Source organism: Arachis duranensis, chromosome 4, assembly GCF_000817695.3.
Source record: "Arachis duranensis cultivar V14167 chromosome 4, aradu.V14167.gnm2.J7QH, whole genome shotgun sequence".
Classification (NCBI taxonomy): Eukaryota; Viridiplantae; Streptophyta; class Magnoliopsida; order Fabales; family Fabaceae; genus Arachis; species Arachis duranensis.
In genome coordinates, this window is record NC_029775.3 from 110,680,268 (window position 1) to 110,701,470 (window position 21,203).

At 30.5% G+C, this 21,203-nt stretch overlaps 2 protein-coding genes across 2 annotated transcripts; one reads left to right on the forward strand and one right to left on the reverse strand.

Annotated features, from left to right (window-relative positions):
* Window positions 1-3,301: 3,301 nt before the first annotated feature.
* On the reverse strand, window positions 3,302-8,163 carry LOC107485866 (uncharacterized). The gene is made up of 4 exons (XM_016106407.3): window positions 7,546-8,163; window positions 6,632-7,010; window positions 3,756-4,295; window positions 3,302-3,501 (listed from the first exon to the last, which is right to left on the reverse strand). The coding sequence occupies exons 1-4, from the start codon at window positions 8,058-8,060 to the stop codon at window positions 3,400-3,402; spliced, it is 1,536 nt and encodes a 511-aa protein (XP_015961893.1). The 5' UTR covers window positions 8,061-8,163; the 3' UTR covers window positions 3,302-3,399.
* A 9,052-nt stretch (window positions 8,164-17,215) lies between these two features.
* LOC107485837 (U-box domain-containing protein 15-like) lies at window positions 17,216-20,329 on the forward strand. Its single transcript, XM_016106375.3, is given in 5 exon segments — window positions 17,216-17,656; window positions 17,785-17,901; window positions 18,183-18,608; window positions 19,291-19,459; window positions 19,462-20,329. Coding segments are annotated over 5 exon segments (1,794 nt in total). The 5' UTR covers window positions 17,216-17,353; the 3' UTR covers window positions 20,241-20,329.
* Window positions 20,330-21,203: the final 874 nt, after the last annotated feature.

The window sequence follows — 21,203 nt, forward strand, 5'->3', positions numbered from 1 at the left end:
TACAAATATATGCTAGTTGGCACAAAGAAAAAAGTCCTCTTCACCGGCATCATCTATCACAATCAATCCAATGCTAAGTGCTAGCTCAGGAATAGCAGCAAAGATGGCAAACTATATGAAATTTGTACCAACTCCAAAATTCAAGACTCTAAAGAAAAAGAATTGAAGACTTTAAATCATTATATATATATCTATATATATATATATATAGGTTTTTATTTTTTGTGAAAAATTTAGACTGTTTGATTAAAGATGTGCAGTTTTAAATGTTATTTTTTAGTCTATAATTATGCCTGTCGGTAAATATTATACTACATAACTTTTTTTGCATTATGTTTGATATCTTGTACATTGATGATTATATAATTATGGCTCCTTATCATTTATTACTTCTATTCATTATACTTATTACTTGAATCATGCATCATTCATAATCTGATGACAGGACCAATACTTTGTATGTATTTCATTATAACAACTTCAGCTTTTTTTATTCATATATTTTATTCATTACATAAACTAACAACAAAAAAATATTATTATAACAGTTTCAGGTTTTTGCATTCATATATTTCATTCATTAAATACATAAACTAACAACAAAGTGCATTCAAATTTTACATAACATTACAACAAAGAATACTATCATTAAAAGCAAAATCAATAATAACAAATGAAAAATCATTTTTTGACTTCTAACATCATTTTCCACCTTTACTAATCTCCAGACAAAATTTAGCTTTAATTCATTATTTTGACTAACAAGTTCTGCTTCTTTTATACCTTCATCTTACTTATTGTTTACCCACACAAACTACCTACACCACCTTTTTTCATTTTTTTGAAATAAAAAAAATAAATATATTGCAAAAACAAAAAAGAACTAACAACTTAACACAACACTAATATAACACTAATAAATTAACTCACATTATAACTAGAACAACTAAAGAAAGATTTGTTTGAATTTAAATTTGTCATAGACCATCGCAAAACTGGACAGCTACCACAGCCATACCATTCCGGCACGCCGGTTGTGTTTCCACGGTTAGTAGTCTTCGCATAGTACTCATTCGAAAGTGACTTTATCAAACTGCTTGCAGCAATGCTCCCATTTTCCATATAGTTTATTAATTTTAAATAAGTACAGATAATCCAAGAACTTCGATTAAGAAGAAGAAAAAGAAAAAGAAGATGAACGCAATCTGATCATTGAGAATGAATTAGAATTTTATAACGAGAAAAGGACTAAATTGGGTTCAATTACAATCTTTTCATGTCATCAGCCATTGGAAACCTCTACCGTGGCAAAAGAGAGCCACTTCAGCACTCCGTCAAATGAATCAACACTAGAGTTGACCTAGGAACCACTATTATATCTGAAACTGAATTTCGAAGACTAGTACAGTAAAATTAGAATCTCAAAGACCAAATTAGATAATTTATTTACTCTCAAAGATCATTATAAGGATTTACTCTTCAACGTAGGTATCATCGCATAACAGTTTCCTGAATGCGTAGCGCTCTCTCGTTGCGTTGTTGGTCTGTCACACTGCCGTTGTGCCTTCTGCGCCGAAACTTTTCTATAGGTCGCGTACGCTGACCTACATCGAATTCTCATAGTCGCAAATGGCACGTTCGGATCCTTGAGGTCGAGCTCCGCTTGGCGGGAATTTCCGTTATCCGAGATCGTGTCGGAGTGTGCTCAAATTGCGCTGCCATTCTCCCTACGTCAATTCCTCGTCATCGCAATGTGGAGCCCTCCCTGCAACGTATCCTCGACGTGATCGTCGGTCCCTCCCCGTGGAGGTTCTTCTGCTTCGTCATCATCATCGTGGAGCTGTTATTCTTCTTCTTCTTCTTCTTTTTGATGTTTTTTTTTTGTTTTAGATTTTTTTTTCATAACTTTGGAATTTTTTTTTTAATTTTGGATATTTTTATTTTTAGTTTTAGATAATTTTTTTAATAATTTTTAGAGGTTTCTTATTTAATTTTCAAATTCTTTTAATAATTTTTTAATTGTTTCATCTTATTAGATTTTAATTTTTTTAAATCTACAACGAAAAATGATCATCATCGGTTGGGGTGGTGCAACGGCGTGACTGGAGTGAGAAAGAAAGGAGAGGGTGACCGTATGAAAGAGGAACGGGAGGGTGGTGTGATGGTTTTTTTTTTTCCAAATTTATTTAGAATAATAGTAAAATGTAAAAATAGAGCTAGATTGGGTAAGGTGGTTAGATGTTTTTTTTTTTGTGTTATTAGACTTTTTAATTGCAGCCTATATTATAATTAATAGAATTGACTCATACTTAGTCGGTTAGTTACTTAACAAAATTGTTTGCCTTTTTTTTTTTTTCAATTTCTCTCTTCTTTATTTAAATTTAGGGGCCAAGATTAGTTTGTGGAATAAATTTTTTTAATTAATAAAATTGTAAGGATATCTCTAGACAAATGTAAAAATATGAATACAAATTCTATATAAATTTGAATGATTTATAAAAAAAGTATTTATACACTAAAATCAAAATTGTGTTATTTAATTTATTTTAATGTATATTTTGTATTTTAACATATATTTTATATTAATAATTGATTTTAGTGGTTAATTTTAATAAAAAAAATTATTTGTACACTAAAATTAATCAAAAAAATCAATCACTATATATTTATGTATAAATATATATATTTGTTTAACTCATTTTTAATATATATTTTATATTTCAACATGTATTTTATAATAATAACTGTTTTAATGACTAATTTTAATATACACATAACATGGTTGAATTCTAATATGGAAAAGTATGAGAAACCAATGAAATATTTATACAATATGTACAATGGAGGTTTATGGAGTATTAAAGATATAATCATTAATGTTACCTTTTTCCATCAGTTGAAGCTTTTGGGATGAGTAGTATCATGACATGGTATTAGAGCGCTAGATTCAAAAGGTCAAAAGTTTGATCTTTGGTGAATCCTAAAATCGGTTTAATTTTTTGAGAAGATGTTTATTATTCCTAATACTCGGATGATTATTCTAGATAGTATGGGAATGTTCATTTTGTAACTCAATAATCCATTGTACACATTGTATAAATAGTCCATTGTTTCCTAACTCCCTAGCAGGATCCTTTTAATATATATGTAACATTGTTGATTAAAAAAATTGTTTCTAAAATATAAATAAAGAACAATAATACTTATTTCAATCATAAAAATTACATTTTTTTTAAATATTCTTTACTGTAGTATACAACCTTTTTTCTTTTTTGGGGGTGCTGTGCTACACGCTAACGCAATGCTACCAAATTCTCCAAAGAACATGATGATGCATGAAATGAAGTAAAGTGAATACGTGATTGAGACATGAATATAACTATTTACAAATGCTCGAATCTACAATTCAAGAACTTCATCTTCTCTACATTCCCTTACATCAATCACAAGAGTCTCTTCCTCCTTTCTTGGTCGAACCCTGCAACAGTTTCTTCGTGGAGCCTGCAAAATACAATGAGAACTTGAGAAGGAACCAAAACACTCTTATAATGTAATTATTTCTGTTTCGAAAACTATGTGCAACTGTGCATGATCGATAAATATTAAGAGTGCATTTAGTCTATATTTTTGTCTGATTTTTAACATTTTGTGAAAAAAATATTTTTCTATTTTAATTCATTTGTTTTCTTTTTTTATAAATTAAAAAAAAAAAAACTAAATTCATCCATGAAAAAAATAGTCATGAAGTGACATACCTTCTCCCACATATGCGGGTCAGGTTTCTTGTGGACTTCTATTTTTCTGACCTGGGTAGGACCCGGAATTTTCCACCTACAATCCGGGTTCGGATCGACTCGAACATAGTCGCTTATCGTTTCATCAGCGAAGCCATCATAGGTGACATTAGAAAAGTAAAAAACAAAAGGCTTCTGGCAAACATTACGATTAGAAGGACGCGTGCTGAATGGAAATGCATTGTGATCGGATTTGCTATTCCAATTTGAGAAGGTTGTCGCCGGCAACTCTACATCCCGGGGCAAGAAGATGCCCCGGAATATTTGAACCGCATACCCCCAAGACACGGATATGGTCCAAACCCGGGTTTTGTCGTAGCAAATGGATTGTTGCATAAGGCCATAAGGGTCAAGTTTTATTGGGCCTTTGAGCCTCTGCAGGGCCTGGACTCTTGTCATGTTTGGGAATATGGGCTCCACTAGGTCCAGGTGATGAAGAGATATTAGTGGTGTAACTGGATGGGCTGCTAGGAGCCCAAATAGATTTCCTTTTAAATCGAACTGCACAAAAATAACATAGAAAATGTAAATGCAAGCCCAAAAAAAAAAAAAAAAAACAAGAAGAAGCATGAAATTGTTTGGTTTTTTTTTAGTTAATTAATCTTAGGATTTTAATAACCTAATTGTTGGACTCTACACCGATTTGCCAATGAACTTTAGCTCAAGTGGCACAAATTTCTCTCTCTTACTAAGAGGTCTCAAGTTCAAACTTCATCTAATGCAAACTTGACCAAAAGAAGGGGATATCGTGTGTGTAGGTGTGATATGTAGGAGTGTGTAACTTAAAATTGGAGGTTGTCCAATCCATTGACAAAAAAAAAACACCGATTTTATTCTTGATTTTTTTTTACTTTTGAAAATGAATTGAGATTCATTTCTTGTGTTGGTATGAAATAACGTATATATTAAAAATTAGTGATTAAATTAACTATTAATGTAAAATAAATATTAAAATATATATAATATAAAATATATATTAAAAATAAATAAATGAATGCATGTATTTTTTTTTTCCCATAAAATCAAGAACATTGGCCTCGTCAGAAATGAACTTGCGTAGGCCAACTCATCAAGCTGAATATTTTGACTTTAACAGACTTAAATTCTTGATATTCAATATTCGGTCCATGCTATCTTATAAAGAGTGCCAAAATTAAGTAACAGGTGTTGCAACTTCTATATTCATGTCATAAAACAAACAAATCAAGTGACCTACAAATGTAGAACATAGAGCAATGTAGCAGGTGATATCATTTATCATTTTTAATATTTATCTTGAATATACAAATATGATGACATGAGTAGTGGGGTTAATTCAACTAATACTTAGACACCTCACATAACCTCAGTATAATAAACTGCCACGTGTGACACACGTGGAAGCTGGTCAAGACTTATTAGATAACCCTAAACATCCATTCATCATGTTGAAAACAATTTGTTTTCTTTCTTCAGAAGTGGAAAGCAAAAGAAAAAGAAAAAACAAGTTGGTGTAGAAGCCAACAACTTTTCAGAATTGGCTTTTTATGTTTTCATGTTATGTATGTAGGTCGTGACATTTATCAAATGATGGTCTTGGTTTGGTAATGATAAGAGAGCCAATAAAGAGGGTAACAAACTTTAGGATTTTCATTTTCCAAGAACGCTTTAAAGTGACAAAAATAAATAATGTCCAATAGTGGCACTAGATCTTTACTCCAAGTCTCCAAAATATAAATTTTGAAAGGTTTTTAGTTAGACAAACTTTGGCCTTACTTAGTTTCAATAAAAAAAAATAATTCACTTGGATAAATTAAGATAGTTCATAGGAACAAATCAATGAGACGGAGCAGACCACCTTCTATTTTGTCTTATAAGTACTATTTTAAAAGTGCTTAATCCCCACTTCAATCCTATATTTGACCAAATAAAGTCAAGAACCAAAGCTTCACTACTTAACTAACTAACATTTCAAATATAGAAAAAGAAGTTTTTAGTTTTCATTATATATTAAAGAAACGATCATTCATGTTGGATAAAATATTGCTTCAAAGTAAGTAACCTAAAATACAATGCTTTCAAGTCTTTAAATATTACTAAATAAAATATATAAACCTAATTAAGATATATACTTCTCATGGATCAATAATTATGCGATCCCACCTTTTCTTTTGTCTTTTTTTATTTTTAAAAAGGTGGTGGTCATTCCCAATTCAATTAATCATATGTTACCAAGGTCAAGCACTAAAGATCCCATTTAACTAATGCTAATTATTACCAAAAATCAAAATCAACTTGTTTTTCTTCTAAATATTTAATTTATTCCTCTCTAAGTCCCTTTTCCCTTTTTCCTATATTTCCTATATATAAATTATATAGCATTAGGATGAAGATGCATCTTTTTAATTTTTTTTCTCAATTAATATGATTAATTATAATTTTTTATTATGCAATATATTCTCTTATATACATATTTTTATTATAATAAAAAATTACACTTGACAACATTAATTGAAAAAAATCTAATTTTTTTACTAGAATCAAAATTCACACATTCACTAGATATTTATTTTATTATTTTATATTTACAACCAATAAGAGATACATTATTTTATATAAGAATTTTACATAAGAATTTATTTAATTAGTTTGCTTTCTGATGAATCATATTTAAAAAAAACCATTTTTTATTTAATTCTCACTATATTTACATCATATTCCATGAACCAACATCCAATCACTATTTCTCCACTTTAACAACAACCAAGCTAATAAATAAATTAATTAATTAAATAGAAAATTTCAAGGGAGTGGTAATTAATTAATTAATTAATTAATGAATTAAGTTGATGACAAACCTGATGAAATCCATTCTCCTTAGTAAGTGGAACACCAAGCTCAGCCATACAAGCTTGAATCCTATCATCTGAACCAAACAATGAAGGGTACCTCTGAATGCACCTATCTTGCATCTTCTCCAATGCCAGTGCCAAAGAGTAACTAATTGCAAACCCACCTCCTCCAAATGCCATGTTATATGAGAAATAAATGTTCTGCATGTGACTCTCTGAACTTGACCCTATGTAATAGAATTCATTATGATCATATTTTTGTAGCACCTTAACCAAATTCTCTGTCACAAACACTGTGTCATCATCCCCCATCACAAACCACCTCACATTCTTCATCTTTAGCCTCACTGTCTCAGATACTATCCGTGATAAACGAATCCCTGACCTATATTATTCATATCATTTATAGGTACATTAACAAAATTATGTTTATAATTAATCATTTTTCTTATTCATTAATTATTAGCCAATACGTGAACAAAATTAATTTACTGAATTATTCATGTACTAATTCAAATTCATCATGTCATCGGTCTAGAATTGGGTGTAATTGGTAAGCAAGAAAAACAGGACACGCAATTCGAATGTCTCGGTGTTTCAAGTATTTTAATAATTGTAATCATTAATCTCGATTATAAACGATTGAAATTAGAGTTTATCTATTTTATTTTTTATTTATGTTAAAATTATTATTGGACATTTTTAATTTTATGTTTAACGTTTTAGATAAAGTTAATATTTAAGAGTAATTCTGTTGCAAATAAAAAATGTTAGAGATAAAATTAAATAATATTAATTATTAAAAATATTTTAAGAAAATCACAAATATTAGAAAAAAATCACTTTAGCGGAGATAGAATAAGACATATGATATATAGTTGAAGTTGATTGAATGGAGAAATTAAATTTCGTGAGATGACCTGTGTCCATTGGGGTGGTTGTACTTGAACTTGGATGTGTCACTAGAAACCCTCAATGTTGGAAGCAATGAGTCTTCACCATTTTCAATTTGAACCTTTTGGTCAAGCCACACATTACCCGTAGTCACATTAGGCCTCCACCATAGTTTAATGTACTGTTTCCTATGGTTCCAGAAATTTGATGTTGCTCCTATGCCAAACACTATGTGGGATAAGTTGGTTCTACTTTTGTGATCATCAAGAACAATGGGTTGACGGTGGTGTTGTTTTGTTGGGGTGGTGGTTTGTTGAAGAGATAGTAGTAATGGTGGTGGTGCTGATGATGGTGGGTCGGATATTTGAATCGTCATTGATGTGGGGTGATGAGAACATTGATGATTGTATGATGAATGGGTTAGGATTGTGACGGAGGAGATGGAGATTATGAGGAAGAAGAAAGCCATTAGCTTTGTGATGCTCCATGATGATGTTTGAAGGAACATTTCTGATGTTGAATCTTTTGGACTTATTTTCATGGTGGTGGTGTTGGATTTCTGTGAAATAATTAAGAAGAAGAAGAAGGGGAAATCAGAGGTGGCAATAACAGAGTGAGAGAGAGAGAGAAGGGTATGAACAATCTGAGAGGAAGATTTAATAAATAAAGTTCTTAAGTATTTATTTTGAATAAAAAAAAATGGAAATAGAGCATGACCGAGTTAGTGAAATTAGACTAATTATTCAACATATGACTGGCTGACATATATGGGAGAGACCAAGTTCAATTATTCAACATTTATGTTTAAAATAGCTTTTTTTTGTCTATATAATTAATTTTAGTTATGAGGCCAAAGTTAACTTATTACTCACATTTATTATATTGAGGGATATGTTGTGTGTCGTCAAAATTTACCATCAAAAGTAAAATAAACTCGTGTATCCACGCCTTACTTTTGGAGTTTGGAGTACACTTTCTTTTTCTGTTATGTTTTCATATTTGTGAATAAGTATTTCGGACTCGGTTGAGTTATGGACTAATTCTTTACTCAAAACTCAAAAGTAGTTAAAGTCATATTTCTTAAAGATGGAGTCCAACTTCTAGAAGATTTAATTATATTGTTTACCACTATTCTAAATGTTGAAATTAAGGTTTTTTTTCTAAATTTTATAAATAATAAGATGAAGAAGAAGAAGGAGGAAAAAAAAAAAGGACTATTTTTGCCTATTTGTTGCGATTGTCGACTGAAATCTAGATTTAATTTAATTAGATTTTCTATGTTTAATATAATATATCATGGATTTTATTCAACATAATGATTATAAGGCGTTCAATTTATCATCTGATAAGAGCGGAATAAATTTAACTTTTTAAATAAAAACGAAATTTTCAATAAACGACGTAAATACAACTCGATTTTAACTATTATTAGAAAATATTTTTCTTAAAACTTGCGCCAATATATTTTCTTGTTATTTTAATACCTTTTTCTTAAAATTTAGCTAGTAAAGTCTTCTGTTCTTCTGGCTACTAAAACAATGACAATAGTAGCAACAGTTTTATTTTAAAATTTATTTGGGTATAAGCATGAATATAGAGTTTGTAATGATTCTGTCTAGATTATCTCTATCAAGCGGTGTGGCAACATTCATTTAATTTGGTGGAAGGTGGCATCTGCATATGGATAAACACCGCCATCAACTACAAAATAAATCATAGCTTTAAGGGTATTTGGTTAAATAAATTATAAAGAAAATAAATAAAAAATATAATTATAATCTCTTATCTTTTAATCTCGGTTTATTCATATACATTTTATTAAAAATATTAAATGTGTAATGACACTTTTATATATATAGATGAACAATTTTAGAAAGAGAGTGTTAATAAAATATTTCTTTTTTTATTGTTTTATAATCTCAAAGTGTTAAATTATAAATTTATATATATATTTTTATAAGTTATAACTATTTAGATCTAAAGAGTATATATAATATGATACATGAAATAAATTAAAATAGTTAGGGAAATTAAATCCATTTTTGGCTAAAGAAAATAATTAATACGTCTATTAAATACCAGAAATAACATCTGCATCATTTCTTTTTTATACATTCTTTTTTATACTTTTTTTTATGATATAAAAGACCATTTTTTTAATCTCATATCACTTTTTATCAATTATATTTAATAATAAAAATAAAAAAGTATATAAAAAAGAGCATATAGATGATAAATATTTTTAGAGTATCATTTTTTATATTTTTAAGAAGTAAATTGATTTAGACTTAAAATATGTATTTAAGTTGATTGATGAAATAAAATTGATATTATTTTAGAGATACCATATCATTTTAGTATAGAAAAACTAATAAAATTTTGTCATTAGTATAATTATATTAATAAAATAATTTAAAATAATATAAAATTTTAATTGAATTAAAACTAAATATTAGAAAGATAAAATTTATTTTTAATTTTAAATTATTATTTATGACAAATAATTTCATAAATATTTATGTATTATTTTTTAAAATTTAAAATAAAATTAAAAGTAGAATTAATGTTAGAAATGATCAAAAAAGAAAATATAAGGAGCAAGTACTTTTATTAAAATTTGACAAATATTTAACTCTCAAAAGAAAAGTGAATAATTCTATATTATTAGATTAAATTTCACACGATTAAAAATACCAATAATAACTAATCGATTATTACAAATAACAAAATTTGGTGCTTTCGTGATACTCTTCTGATCTATATACCTGCTACTCGGATACAAAAACAAATGACAATAATAACGTAACTTTTAGTCATCATTAATTACGGACATTTTTACCCTTTTTTTTTTGTATTCTGCATGCATGAATCTGCAGTTTTATTTAATTTACACACATCTTCTTCATTGACTAGTTTATACATGATTCCAAACTATAAAGCCAAAAGGAGTTATTGTCAATTACTCTACTGCTGTCTACTAGTAAGTGTTTTATTTATTTTCAGGTTCAGCTCTCCATTAAATATGTGAGCCAATTCGTGAAGCAAGAAAAGTGCCACTAACTCAATTAATACTATATAAGATTATACACTACTGCAGCCTCCAAGGATTCTTATACAAGCAAATGTTATTTAATTACCATTTAATGCATAATCTTTTTAATTAACCAACCGCTATATGATGCTTCTTGATTGAGTGTACTTTCATTAGTTCATAACACAGCTTTGATTTTTTTGCCTTATTTAAATATTTGATTGAATGCCAATGGAAATTAGCAACTTTCATAATTACTGTACGTTAGAATATGGAGCGTATCAGCAGAAGCGCAAAATTTATATAATTAATAGTTTAATACAAAAGAAATATCAAATATTTTATTAAAAATATGGTATAACAAATTTATAAAATTAAATAATTATTTTATCATAATTAAATTTCTAACTAAATATAAAATGATAATTTATGATATTTTATTTGAAATCAAGTCCTAGTTACACCCAAAACCAACCCACTTATTTATAATATTTTTTGGAAGTAATAAGATACTATTAACCATGCAATTCTTAATTCTTCTATAATTATTTTTTTTACAACTTATATATAAGTTAGATAATATAAATTGTATAATACAAAAGGAAGAGGATCAGGTTGGGATATGGGTTTGTTGTTTGGGTTTGGTTCTAGTTTGGGTTGTCCTGTTCTGGTTCCGGGCTGGATTGTTGGCCCGGATCCCTGTCCAAAAAAAAAAAGATAATACAAATTGTATAATATTGACTATGAGTATTAGTCAAACATTTCATTCATATCACAGTATATATGGCATGTGCGACTAGACATTAGTAATTTGGTTCATTGATTATTCTAAAATATAAATTTAAATTGATTTTGACTTCTTCACACTATAAACGGGCACATTATAGATAACTTTATTTTCATGACCAATAAGTCATTAACGGTTAAATCATCGTTATATGTAAAAAGATGTGAGTTCAAAGAGAGTACAGTAGCAGAAAACTTCACGAACCTGAAGAATAACTACCTAGTGTGCGTTAGTTGGACAATTTATGTATCGACTTAATTTTTTTTACAGCATATCCGATTTCTGACCTAGTGTTAGTCAAATAGAATAACCTTTTTATCAATCTCCGATACTCTGAGTTTGACTGCAATATAGTTCCTGTGTCCTTTGTCAATTTTACAATGTAGTCCATGGTAGTTGATACTTCTTTGACATTTAACAGACCATAATCTATCACTAGATAGAGACAATATTTTTGTTGGCAAACCGTTATCCCCCTCTTACTTCGAGCTACTTCCAACCCAAAAAAAAAACACAATTCACCAATATCCTTGATTTGGAATAGGTGATGCAAACGCTACTTGATAGCACTAATTTCATCCAAATCATTCCCTGCCAAAATTAGATCATCGACATAAACTAGAATCGCTATGAACCCAGCTCCTTTCTGTTTAGTAAACAAATTATAGTCATTTCATGATTGTTGATACTCAGCCTTAATAAGGACCGAAGACAATTTGGTGTTTCACTGTCTACTGACTTGTTTCAAGTCATATTGTGATCTGTTGAGTTTGCAAACCAAATTAGGTGTGGGAAGAGTTAATCTGGTGGCGGCCTCATGTAGACTTCTTCATAGAGATCTCCATGCAAGAATGCCATGTTGACATCTAGTTGATGTACCAACCACCCTTGTGCAGTGACAACGGATAGTAAGATTAGAAGAGTGCTCATCTTGACAACTGGGCCGAAGGTTTTAAAATAATCCACTCCAGCAGTTTGAGTGAATTCTTGAGCAACTAGTTTGGCTTTGTGTCTATCTATACTCCCATCAGGATTCAATTTGAGTTCGAACACCCATTTACATCCACCGATCTCTTTCCATTGGGCAGTGTGGTAAGTAACCAAGTTTGATTTTTCTGTAAGGCAGCCAGCTCCATATTAATTGCATCCTGCCAATTCTTGTTATTGATAGCCTCAGCATAAGATCTAGGTTCTATGTGTTTAGGCTGTAATGTGAGAGTGATAGACGACTCAGACAAAGGAATGGTAGGGAGTTGACTGGGTATTTAGGACTTAAAAAACAAAATGGTTGAATTTTCAAAATAATATTGTGTCAATTGTTGAAAATTATCAATTGTATCAGTAAAGTTTGATTCAAAGAAGTTATGTGAAAAATTCAAGTCATTGTTGTGCAACTTATATGAGATAGTCATGCATTGAAAGTCCTCTAAGTATGCAGGTTTCCTCTTTTCCCTTAATGATCTTCTAATATCTTTTAATATAAGGTTGTGATGTGTGTGCATTATTGTTGTTGTGACATGATGCATGTGATGATGCAGATGCATGTTTATTGGGTATATCATGCAGTGTAGGTGCAATATTGGTGTTAAAATTTGATTAGGTGAATGATGATTCATCGGGTATATTACTAGTAGTGTAGAAAGGATCATCAAATATAATGAGTTTATGCATATGAGATGGTTGAGTGATGTCTGTGGCAGTGTTTAATTTGGCATTATGCATAGAATCTTGTAATACAAATGGTAGAACATTTTCATAAAAAAAAAATACATTTCTAGATAAGAAGATGTCGCTATTACTCAAATAATACAAGATATACTCCTTTGCACTCTTTAACACCTAAATGCACACATTTTCTAGCTCATTTATCCAATTTGGTTCTGTAATTCACTAAAGTAGAAGCATACACTAAGCAACCAAACTCCTTTAAGTAGCTGATATCAGGTAATTTTTCTTTCAAGCATTTATAGGGCGAGGCATCTTGCAACAATTTGCTAGGAATTATGTTAATAATATGCACCGAATATGCAACTGCATAGTTCCAAAATCTCTTAGGCATGTTGGAGTGAAACATCAATGCCTTAATAATTTTTAGTATGTGTTGATGTTTCCTTTCAACAATGTCATTTTGTTGAGGAGTCTCAACACATGTTTGATGAATAATTGCTTTTGATGCATAAAAAGTTGACAATTATTCAGGTTCATTATCACTTCTGACCTTTTTAACCCTTGTTTTAAATTGATTTTCAGTTAAATTCACAAAATTTCTAACAAATTCAGTAGCCTTACTCTTATTTTTCATAAAATATACTCAAATAAATCTAGTGTAATCATCAACTATGGGTAAAAAATACCAAAAATCAGATATGGATGCAACATTGATAGGACCCCATAATCTATATATAAACAATATCAAATTTATTTGTGCTGTTTGTAGTGCTTGATACAAAAGGAATTCTTTTCTGTTTTACATAGTGACATAAGTCACATGGCTTATTACAACTAAAACTCTTTAGATCAGCATAATTCCTTCTTATTACATCCAATATGTGCATAAGTAAATGTCCTAATCTAAATGCTAGAGTGTAGAATGATCTCTGTGAGTTTGAATAATGTGTGTATGTGTGAATGCTGTGTGCAGTGTTGCTGGAGCATGTTCTAATGACTCAAAAGCATATAAATCCCTCCTTTGTTCAACTACATCAACAATCTTCAATATATTCTTTTCCTGAATTTCATAGTAATTTTCATTAAAAATCATTTGATAATGTGAATCTACTGTCAACTTTGACACAGATATCAGGTTGAATTTAAAACTGGGGATGAAGAACACATGTGAGAGGTACAAATTGTTAGAAAATCTAATTGTTCCTGCTACTGATGATATGGTGTTTGTGACATCAGACATGTTGATTAGTACTGGTTTAATGTGGTAAAGTTTGTAAAATAATTTGTGAGAAAATACAACATGATTAGTTGCACTTGAGTCAATAACCTAAAACTTTGGAGTAAAGGTTGACAAGGACATTATGTAAGATATACCTGGGTTTGATGGGAGAATGGTGGTGCTAAATCGGTTGACGCCATGCCTTAGCTGTGTGTCTTGTTGGCTAAGGAGTGCAAGCAATGCTTCCTTATGGTCTACAGTGAGATTAAACTTAGACTTACCATCCACTTCCTTCTGGATGTTGTTGCTATTTCATCTTCACTCTCTTTAGCAACTAGATTGAAAGTTGAGGTCTAGTTTGTCTTGAGATGAGGAGGGAATCCATATTTTCTATAACAGACATCTACCAAGTGGTCACTCTTGCCACAGTATGTACACTACTTCTGGCTTCTGTTACTCTTTCCATTGTTACTATGATTACCTTTTCCCCTCTTTCCTCTGCCTCTGCTTCTTGCATTGCCAGCCTCAATTCTTAAAGCTTCATTGTCAATTTTTTAACTCATAATGAAGAAACTATTATCAACTAGCTCATTCACATTCAGCTACCTCTCTTGTTGCAGCAAGAAAGAGAAAACATAATCTATTCTTGGAAAAGACTTCATCAACATGATTTATGATCGCACTGTTGAGTATTGATCACTCAATCCTCTCAAGAATCTAACCACTCTTGATTCTTCACTATAGCCTCTCATGATGCTCACAACTCACTTCACAGCTACACTCATCAACACATCTTGAACATGTTAGTATTAGACAATAGTTATCCAATTCTTCCCAAATTGTCTTCAATTTGGTGTAGTAGGATGTCACTGTTAAGTCACCTTGTCTGCTTGCAAATGCATCTTCTTCCAATTCAGCTATTCTTTATACATCTTTTTGGTAGTATCTGTCTTTCAACTCTTTCCACAGATTTTCGACTAAGTTAATTCACAAGACATTTTGTGCAATTTCAAAATTTAAGGAGTAATTGATCAAATACACGATGTATGTGTTGCACCTTTTCCAAGCTTCAGACATCGAATCTTCCCTTGACGGCTTTAGAATTGAACCATCAATGAATCCAATTGTGTTCCTGGACTTTAATGCACTCCACATAATTCTTTCCCAACTTTGATAGTTGTTTGGTCCTAACACAATTGAAGTTTATGTCGCGCCTAGATGTAAAAAGTATGGATTGTTTCCTAGATCAAAATTTGGATTGGACTAATTTTGATTTGGTTGCATGAGGTTGAGTTGGTTGATCAAACTCACTAATTGTTGAATGTCAATTGTGGATGACACTGGTGGAGTTTCTGACACCATTTTCGTCTCTGATTCAAAAAATTATTCTTCAAATTTTCTTCATGAAATTCACTGATCGGAATACTGTTACCTTGTTCTGATCTTACAAACTAGATAATGCAGCTCTCATCAGACTCTATGGTGTGAGTCTCGATGGAAGAGAATAAAAGAATGAAGGAGAGAAGAACGATAGGAATAATGACGATCTAATTCTGAGAATTTGTGGTCAAGAACACTAGAGAAATCGATCAAAAAAATTGCAAGCAAATGAAAGAAAGATCTAGATCCAGATTCTTTTAAAGTTTTTTGATCCTTTACTTTACTGTTTTCTCTTTTACGCTCACCACACCATGTAAAATGAGGTGAATTTAGAGAGAGTGCAGTAAAAAAAAAACTTCACGAACCTGAGAAATGTGACCAGAGCTTTTAAAATAATGTGTTCTTAGTCTTTAGAAACTTTATTTTCTTGACAAGTTCTCACAAGCAAATTAACAACTAGTCAGCTAACTCTTATAATTACAATTAATTTAATTACCACAGTTACAATTACAATTAATTAACTATATTTTGCTATTAGACTTTAGCTTATGTAACACTATAAAATGCAGAATTGGTAATTTGACCAAAAAGTCACTATTACTAAAATAAATTGTTAACCTTAGTGGGAATATATAAAAGCCATTTATTTTTATTTGATCTTCGACTAGTTATTTTCAAAATTTTTTTATCTATTATTTTTATATTCATAAAGTAATGTATTTAGATGTAATTCATACTTAAATATACTGACTTATAGTTCATATAAATGTAGTAAAATTTTAGAATGATTAAATGCTAAAAAATGAATGATGATTAAGATTTATATGAAGAAAAATATGATGTTGTATGATTTGTAAGCGCGCATGAAATAAATAATGCCTGGACGCTCTCTCTAATATAGTATGCTATTTTGAATGCAATTAATGTTAATAAAATTAGTCTCACATCGAATAAAATAAAAAAATAAAAAATTTATAAAATGAAAAATCTATTAAATTAAACACTTTGAAATTTTAAATTAGATATAGTATTTTTTTAATTTTTAGTTTTCTCACTTGACTTTTCTGATCCTTTAAAATTTCATGACAGGAATAACTGAAAAAGTTTACAAAACTAATTCAGTTCACTTAAACTATGCTTTTCTTTCTTGTTATTATATAATGTTTTGTAATCACATAATTAAATATGTATATAGTAGTTAGGCATTAAAATATTATATATATAAAAAAATTCAGGTATTAAATTTAGTTTCATATATTTAAGTATATTTACATGTATTATTAAATATATTTTTTAATCTAAATACATTCTATATATATATATATCTATACGTATGATTAAATATATTTAGTTTTTTTTTCATAAATATTATTGGTTAAAAATTTTCATTTTATTAAATTTTATTCTTATTTCTTTTATATATAGACAACTTGTTATTCTTATTTCTTTAATTATCATGTATAGCTGAAAAAATAATGGTATGGATATTTGTTTATCACTAAAACAGTAAAACTCGAAACCAAAATAACAAAATTAATAAAGGTTAGTATATAGCAACCCATTTTACATGATTTCGTTTTTTTTTACCCCCGGGCGCTAAGATGAGTTTGATGTCAATCTGTTTTTTCCTCTGTTCTCAACAATATCTACTATTTTCATAATAGATTCTATCCGTAGCGACGCGCATGGCGTTGCTATAGCCAAAACTATAGAGAGACAAACAGGGAGGAACCACGAGAAGCGATATCCATGGCAAATGCACACGCATTAGAGGAAGAGGAAGAAGAAGGAGAGGGACACGAAGCGGTGGAGGAAATCCAACGCGTCATTGAATCGGTTGCGCAATTCGGACAGTATAGAAAGACACAGAGAAAAGAATGTCACAACTTGGTGCGGCGGTTCAAACTCATGCTGCCTATCGTGGAAGAGCTCCGAGATATTCCGGAGCCCTTCCACGAAAACGGCATCGTTTGGTTGAAGAAACTTAGGGATGCACTCTTGTTTGCCAAGGAACTCTTGAGGTTATGTAGCCAAGGAAGCAAAATTCTCCTTGTAAGAACCTTCTCTTATGACAACATTAAAAAATATAAAATAAAAAAATTAATACGAAATGTTCAAATATAAATTGGATAATGTATATTTGATTGTTTATTTATAATTTGGTTTAATTTGTGTTTAAGGCAATGGAGACGGAGGCATATATGATAAAATTTCAAGGTGTTTATGAGAAATTGAGTCAAGCATTTGAAGATGTGCCTTGTGAGGAATTAGGAATCTCAGATGAAGTCAGAGAACAGGTAGGTCTGTTTTCAATTTTCTCATCTCCAAATTTAATCAATTTGTCGGATGATTACTTACATGAAAATGTCTGAACATAATAGTTGAGATGTATACACATATTATGTCAAACAGTTTAATAAAATAAATATATATCAAATTATCTCATAATTCTTAACTATCATCTTCGTATAATATTTTCATAGTGAATAATCAAGTGTTTCTGAAAATAATTAATGAATATTTTATGAACAACCACCATGATTTGCATAGAAAAATAATTGGGAGTTCTATTATGCAGATTGAGCTAATGCACACTCAGCTCAAGCGGGCGAGGAGGAGGACGGATACACAGGACATGGAGCTTGCAATGGATATGATGGTGGTGTTATCCGGCGATGAGCAACGGAGCGCCGACAGTGCCATCATTGAGAGGCTAGCAAAGAAATTAGAGCTTCAAAGGGTTGAGGATCTTAAGATAGAAACCTTGGCGATCAAGCAACTGGCTGATGAAAGAAAAGGGCAACAAGTAGATAGCACCAAGAAAATAATTGGCCTCCTTAACAAGTTGAAGAGAATTGCTGGCATGGAAGAAACAAGTGTTCTTGATGATCCTGTCCTGCCTAGGGTGCTTGTGAAGAGCATATCTTTGGTTATTCCTCATGAGTTTCTTTGTCCTATAACCCTTGAAATCATGACAGATCCTGTTATTATTGCAAGTGGACAGGTAATAATAAAAATAAAGTACTTGCTTTTAGTTAGAATTATTTTTATATTTAAATTATTTAATCTTTCTCTAATTTAATAAGAAAAAGTGTTATATGAATTCTTAATTTTAGCATATTAACAAAGGAAGAAAGAAGAAAGTAAAACAAAATATATTTGGATATGTGGAACTTAGTTCCCTTCTTCAGGTCGAGTAGCCTTAAACTTTAGAATAGAAAAGGACAAAAATAATATATACATCAAATTATGAATTCATATTATGTTGAGTACTTGTATTAAAAATGGGTAAAATGGGAGATAACAATGACCCATAACAATAAAGTATTAGAAAGGGAAGATTGTTAGGATTTTCATTTCAATTAATGGGTTAAATACTTAAGGTTTTTTAATTAACTTTTTAATATAAATCTTCAATCTTTTAATCTTAGACATTGATTAGTTAACCCCTAGATGAAGATTCAGAGTAAAAACTACATTCTTTTGGTTGCTGTAAGTTCATATTCTTTTGTTGAATTCCATTTGACAATTAAGTACAAAACATAATATGGATGTTAATTGTATTAAGTACTAGTTGAAAAAATGAAATTTGATGCCTTTTCTACACATATATGATGCTAATAAAACTTTTGCTACCTTTTCTTATTTGTTTGTGTTTTTCTTATCGATATGTTTCTCCACCAAAGACATATGAAAGGGAAAGCATAGTGAAATGGTTTGAATCCAAACATAATACCTGTCCAAAGACAAGGCAAACCCTTGATCACTTGCAACTAGCACCAAATTGTGCCTTAAAGAGCATAATTGAAGAATGGTGTGAGAAAAACCACTTCAAACTACCAAAGAAGTTCAAATCCTCATTCGAATGCTGTCGAAAGAAAGCCCCGAGAATCGGATCTTGATTGCTGAGCATGGAGGAATACCACCATTGATACAAATCTTATCTTATCCGGATTCAAAGATTCAAGAACATGCTGTGACAGCATTGTTGAATCTTTCAATTGATGAGAAGAACAAGAGGCTAATATCAAAAGAAGGTGCTATTCCAGCAATCATAGAGGTTTTGGAGAATGGTAGCATTGTTGCTAAGGAAAATTCAGCAGCATGTTTGTTTAGTCTCTCAATGCTTGATGAGAACAAAGAACTTGTGGGATTGTCAAATGGGATTCCACCATTGGTGAAACTTTTGAGGAATGGAACAGTTAGAGGGAAAAAAGATGCTATTACAGCACTTTTTAATTTGTCCCTTAACCATGCAAATAAAAGCAGGGCGATTAGTGCTGGTATTGTCGCACCTTTGCTTCAGTTGCTTAAGGACACAAAAACAAACATGATTGACGAGGCTCTATCCATTCTGTTACTGCTCTCCTCGATTTCCGAGGGGAGACAGGAGATTGGACAGCTGTCATTTATCGAGACACTTGTTGAGTTCATTAAGGATGGGACCCCCAAGAACAAGGAGTGTGCTGCTTCTGTGCTCCTGGAGTTGTGTACAAATAACTACTCTTATATACTTGCAGCACTTCAGTATGGAGTTTATGAGCATTTGATTCAGATCAAAGGGAGTGGAACAAATAGAGCACAGAGGAAAGCAAATGCTCTCTTAGATCTTATAAGTAGGAGTGAGCAAATTTAGTTTCATCTTTGCTTTCTCCATTATTGTAGGTTTTTTTCCCCTTTAATCATTGTAAAATTGTAAATTAACCAACTATTGCCACCTACTTTGATGTACAAAAATATACTTGTTTGATAGTTAAACTTTTCTCCTAAATTAGTTTAGGAAAATTATATTGTAAATTAAAGGATTATGTGCATATAAGTATATTTGTAAAGTATTATGTTGTTATTCATGAATGATTAGGAGGCTTATGTTACGTCTTAATGTTGTTCTTCTTTCTAGTATACTGTTATATTATTGTTGAGAGAAAATTATATATTGAAGCTATGTTGTATTGTTGTTGAGGTATTTATATAATTATATGTAAGTAAGTAATTCTAGACGAATTAATTGTGGGATTTAAAATTACATTATCTTACAGATGCATTCTCTTGTTAATTATAAGGGCTATATTTTGGTTTCTGCATTCTTCTAGGCAAAATTTGTTGTGTGTTTGTGGCTAAGGCATTATCTTACACTTTGAATTCTGGCGATACTTGTAACCATGGTATGTAACAAATCATTTGATTCTTTCATGTCAATCAAAGCAAGAACATACTTCCGGAGGATTTCATGTCGATTAACACTCAAAGGATCGGTCTATTCGCTTGGTACATGCATCATTTGTGGTTTCTTGTTCCACAAGTCTCATTAGCTTTGTTGATTTTGTACAGAAACCTTGGCCTTGCTTCAATTGCAAGAGAAATGTCAAGGTAAGTTGATGGAGTCAAAAGATACAAGAATGAAGAGAACCTCGGAAGCTCTTAGAAATATGAAGATTCACAAACTACAAGGATGGAAAATGAAGTTTGTTGTGACGATAATGAACTCAGGAAAACTCGTTAAAAAGATTCATTTATACTTCTACCATGACCACATTTCTTTATTCCATTGCCTTAACATTCATATTTGTGTTTTTAGTGATCCTTGTCTTTGTGGAAA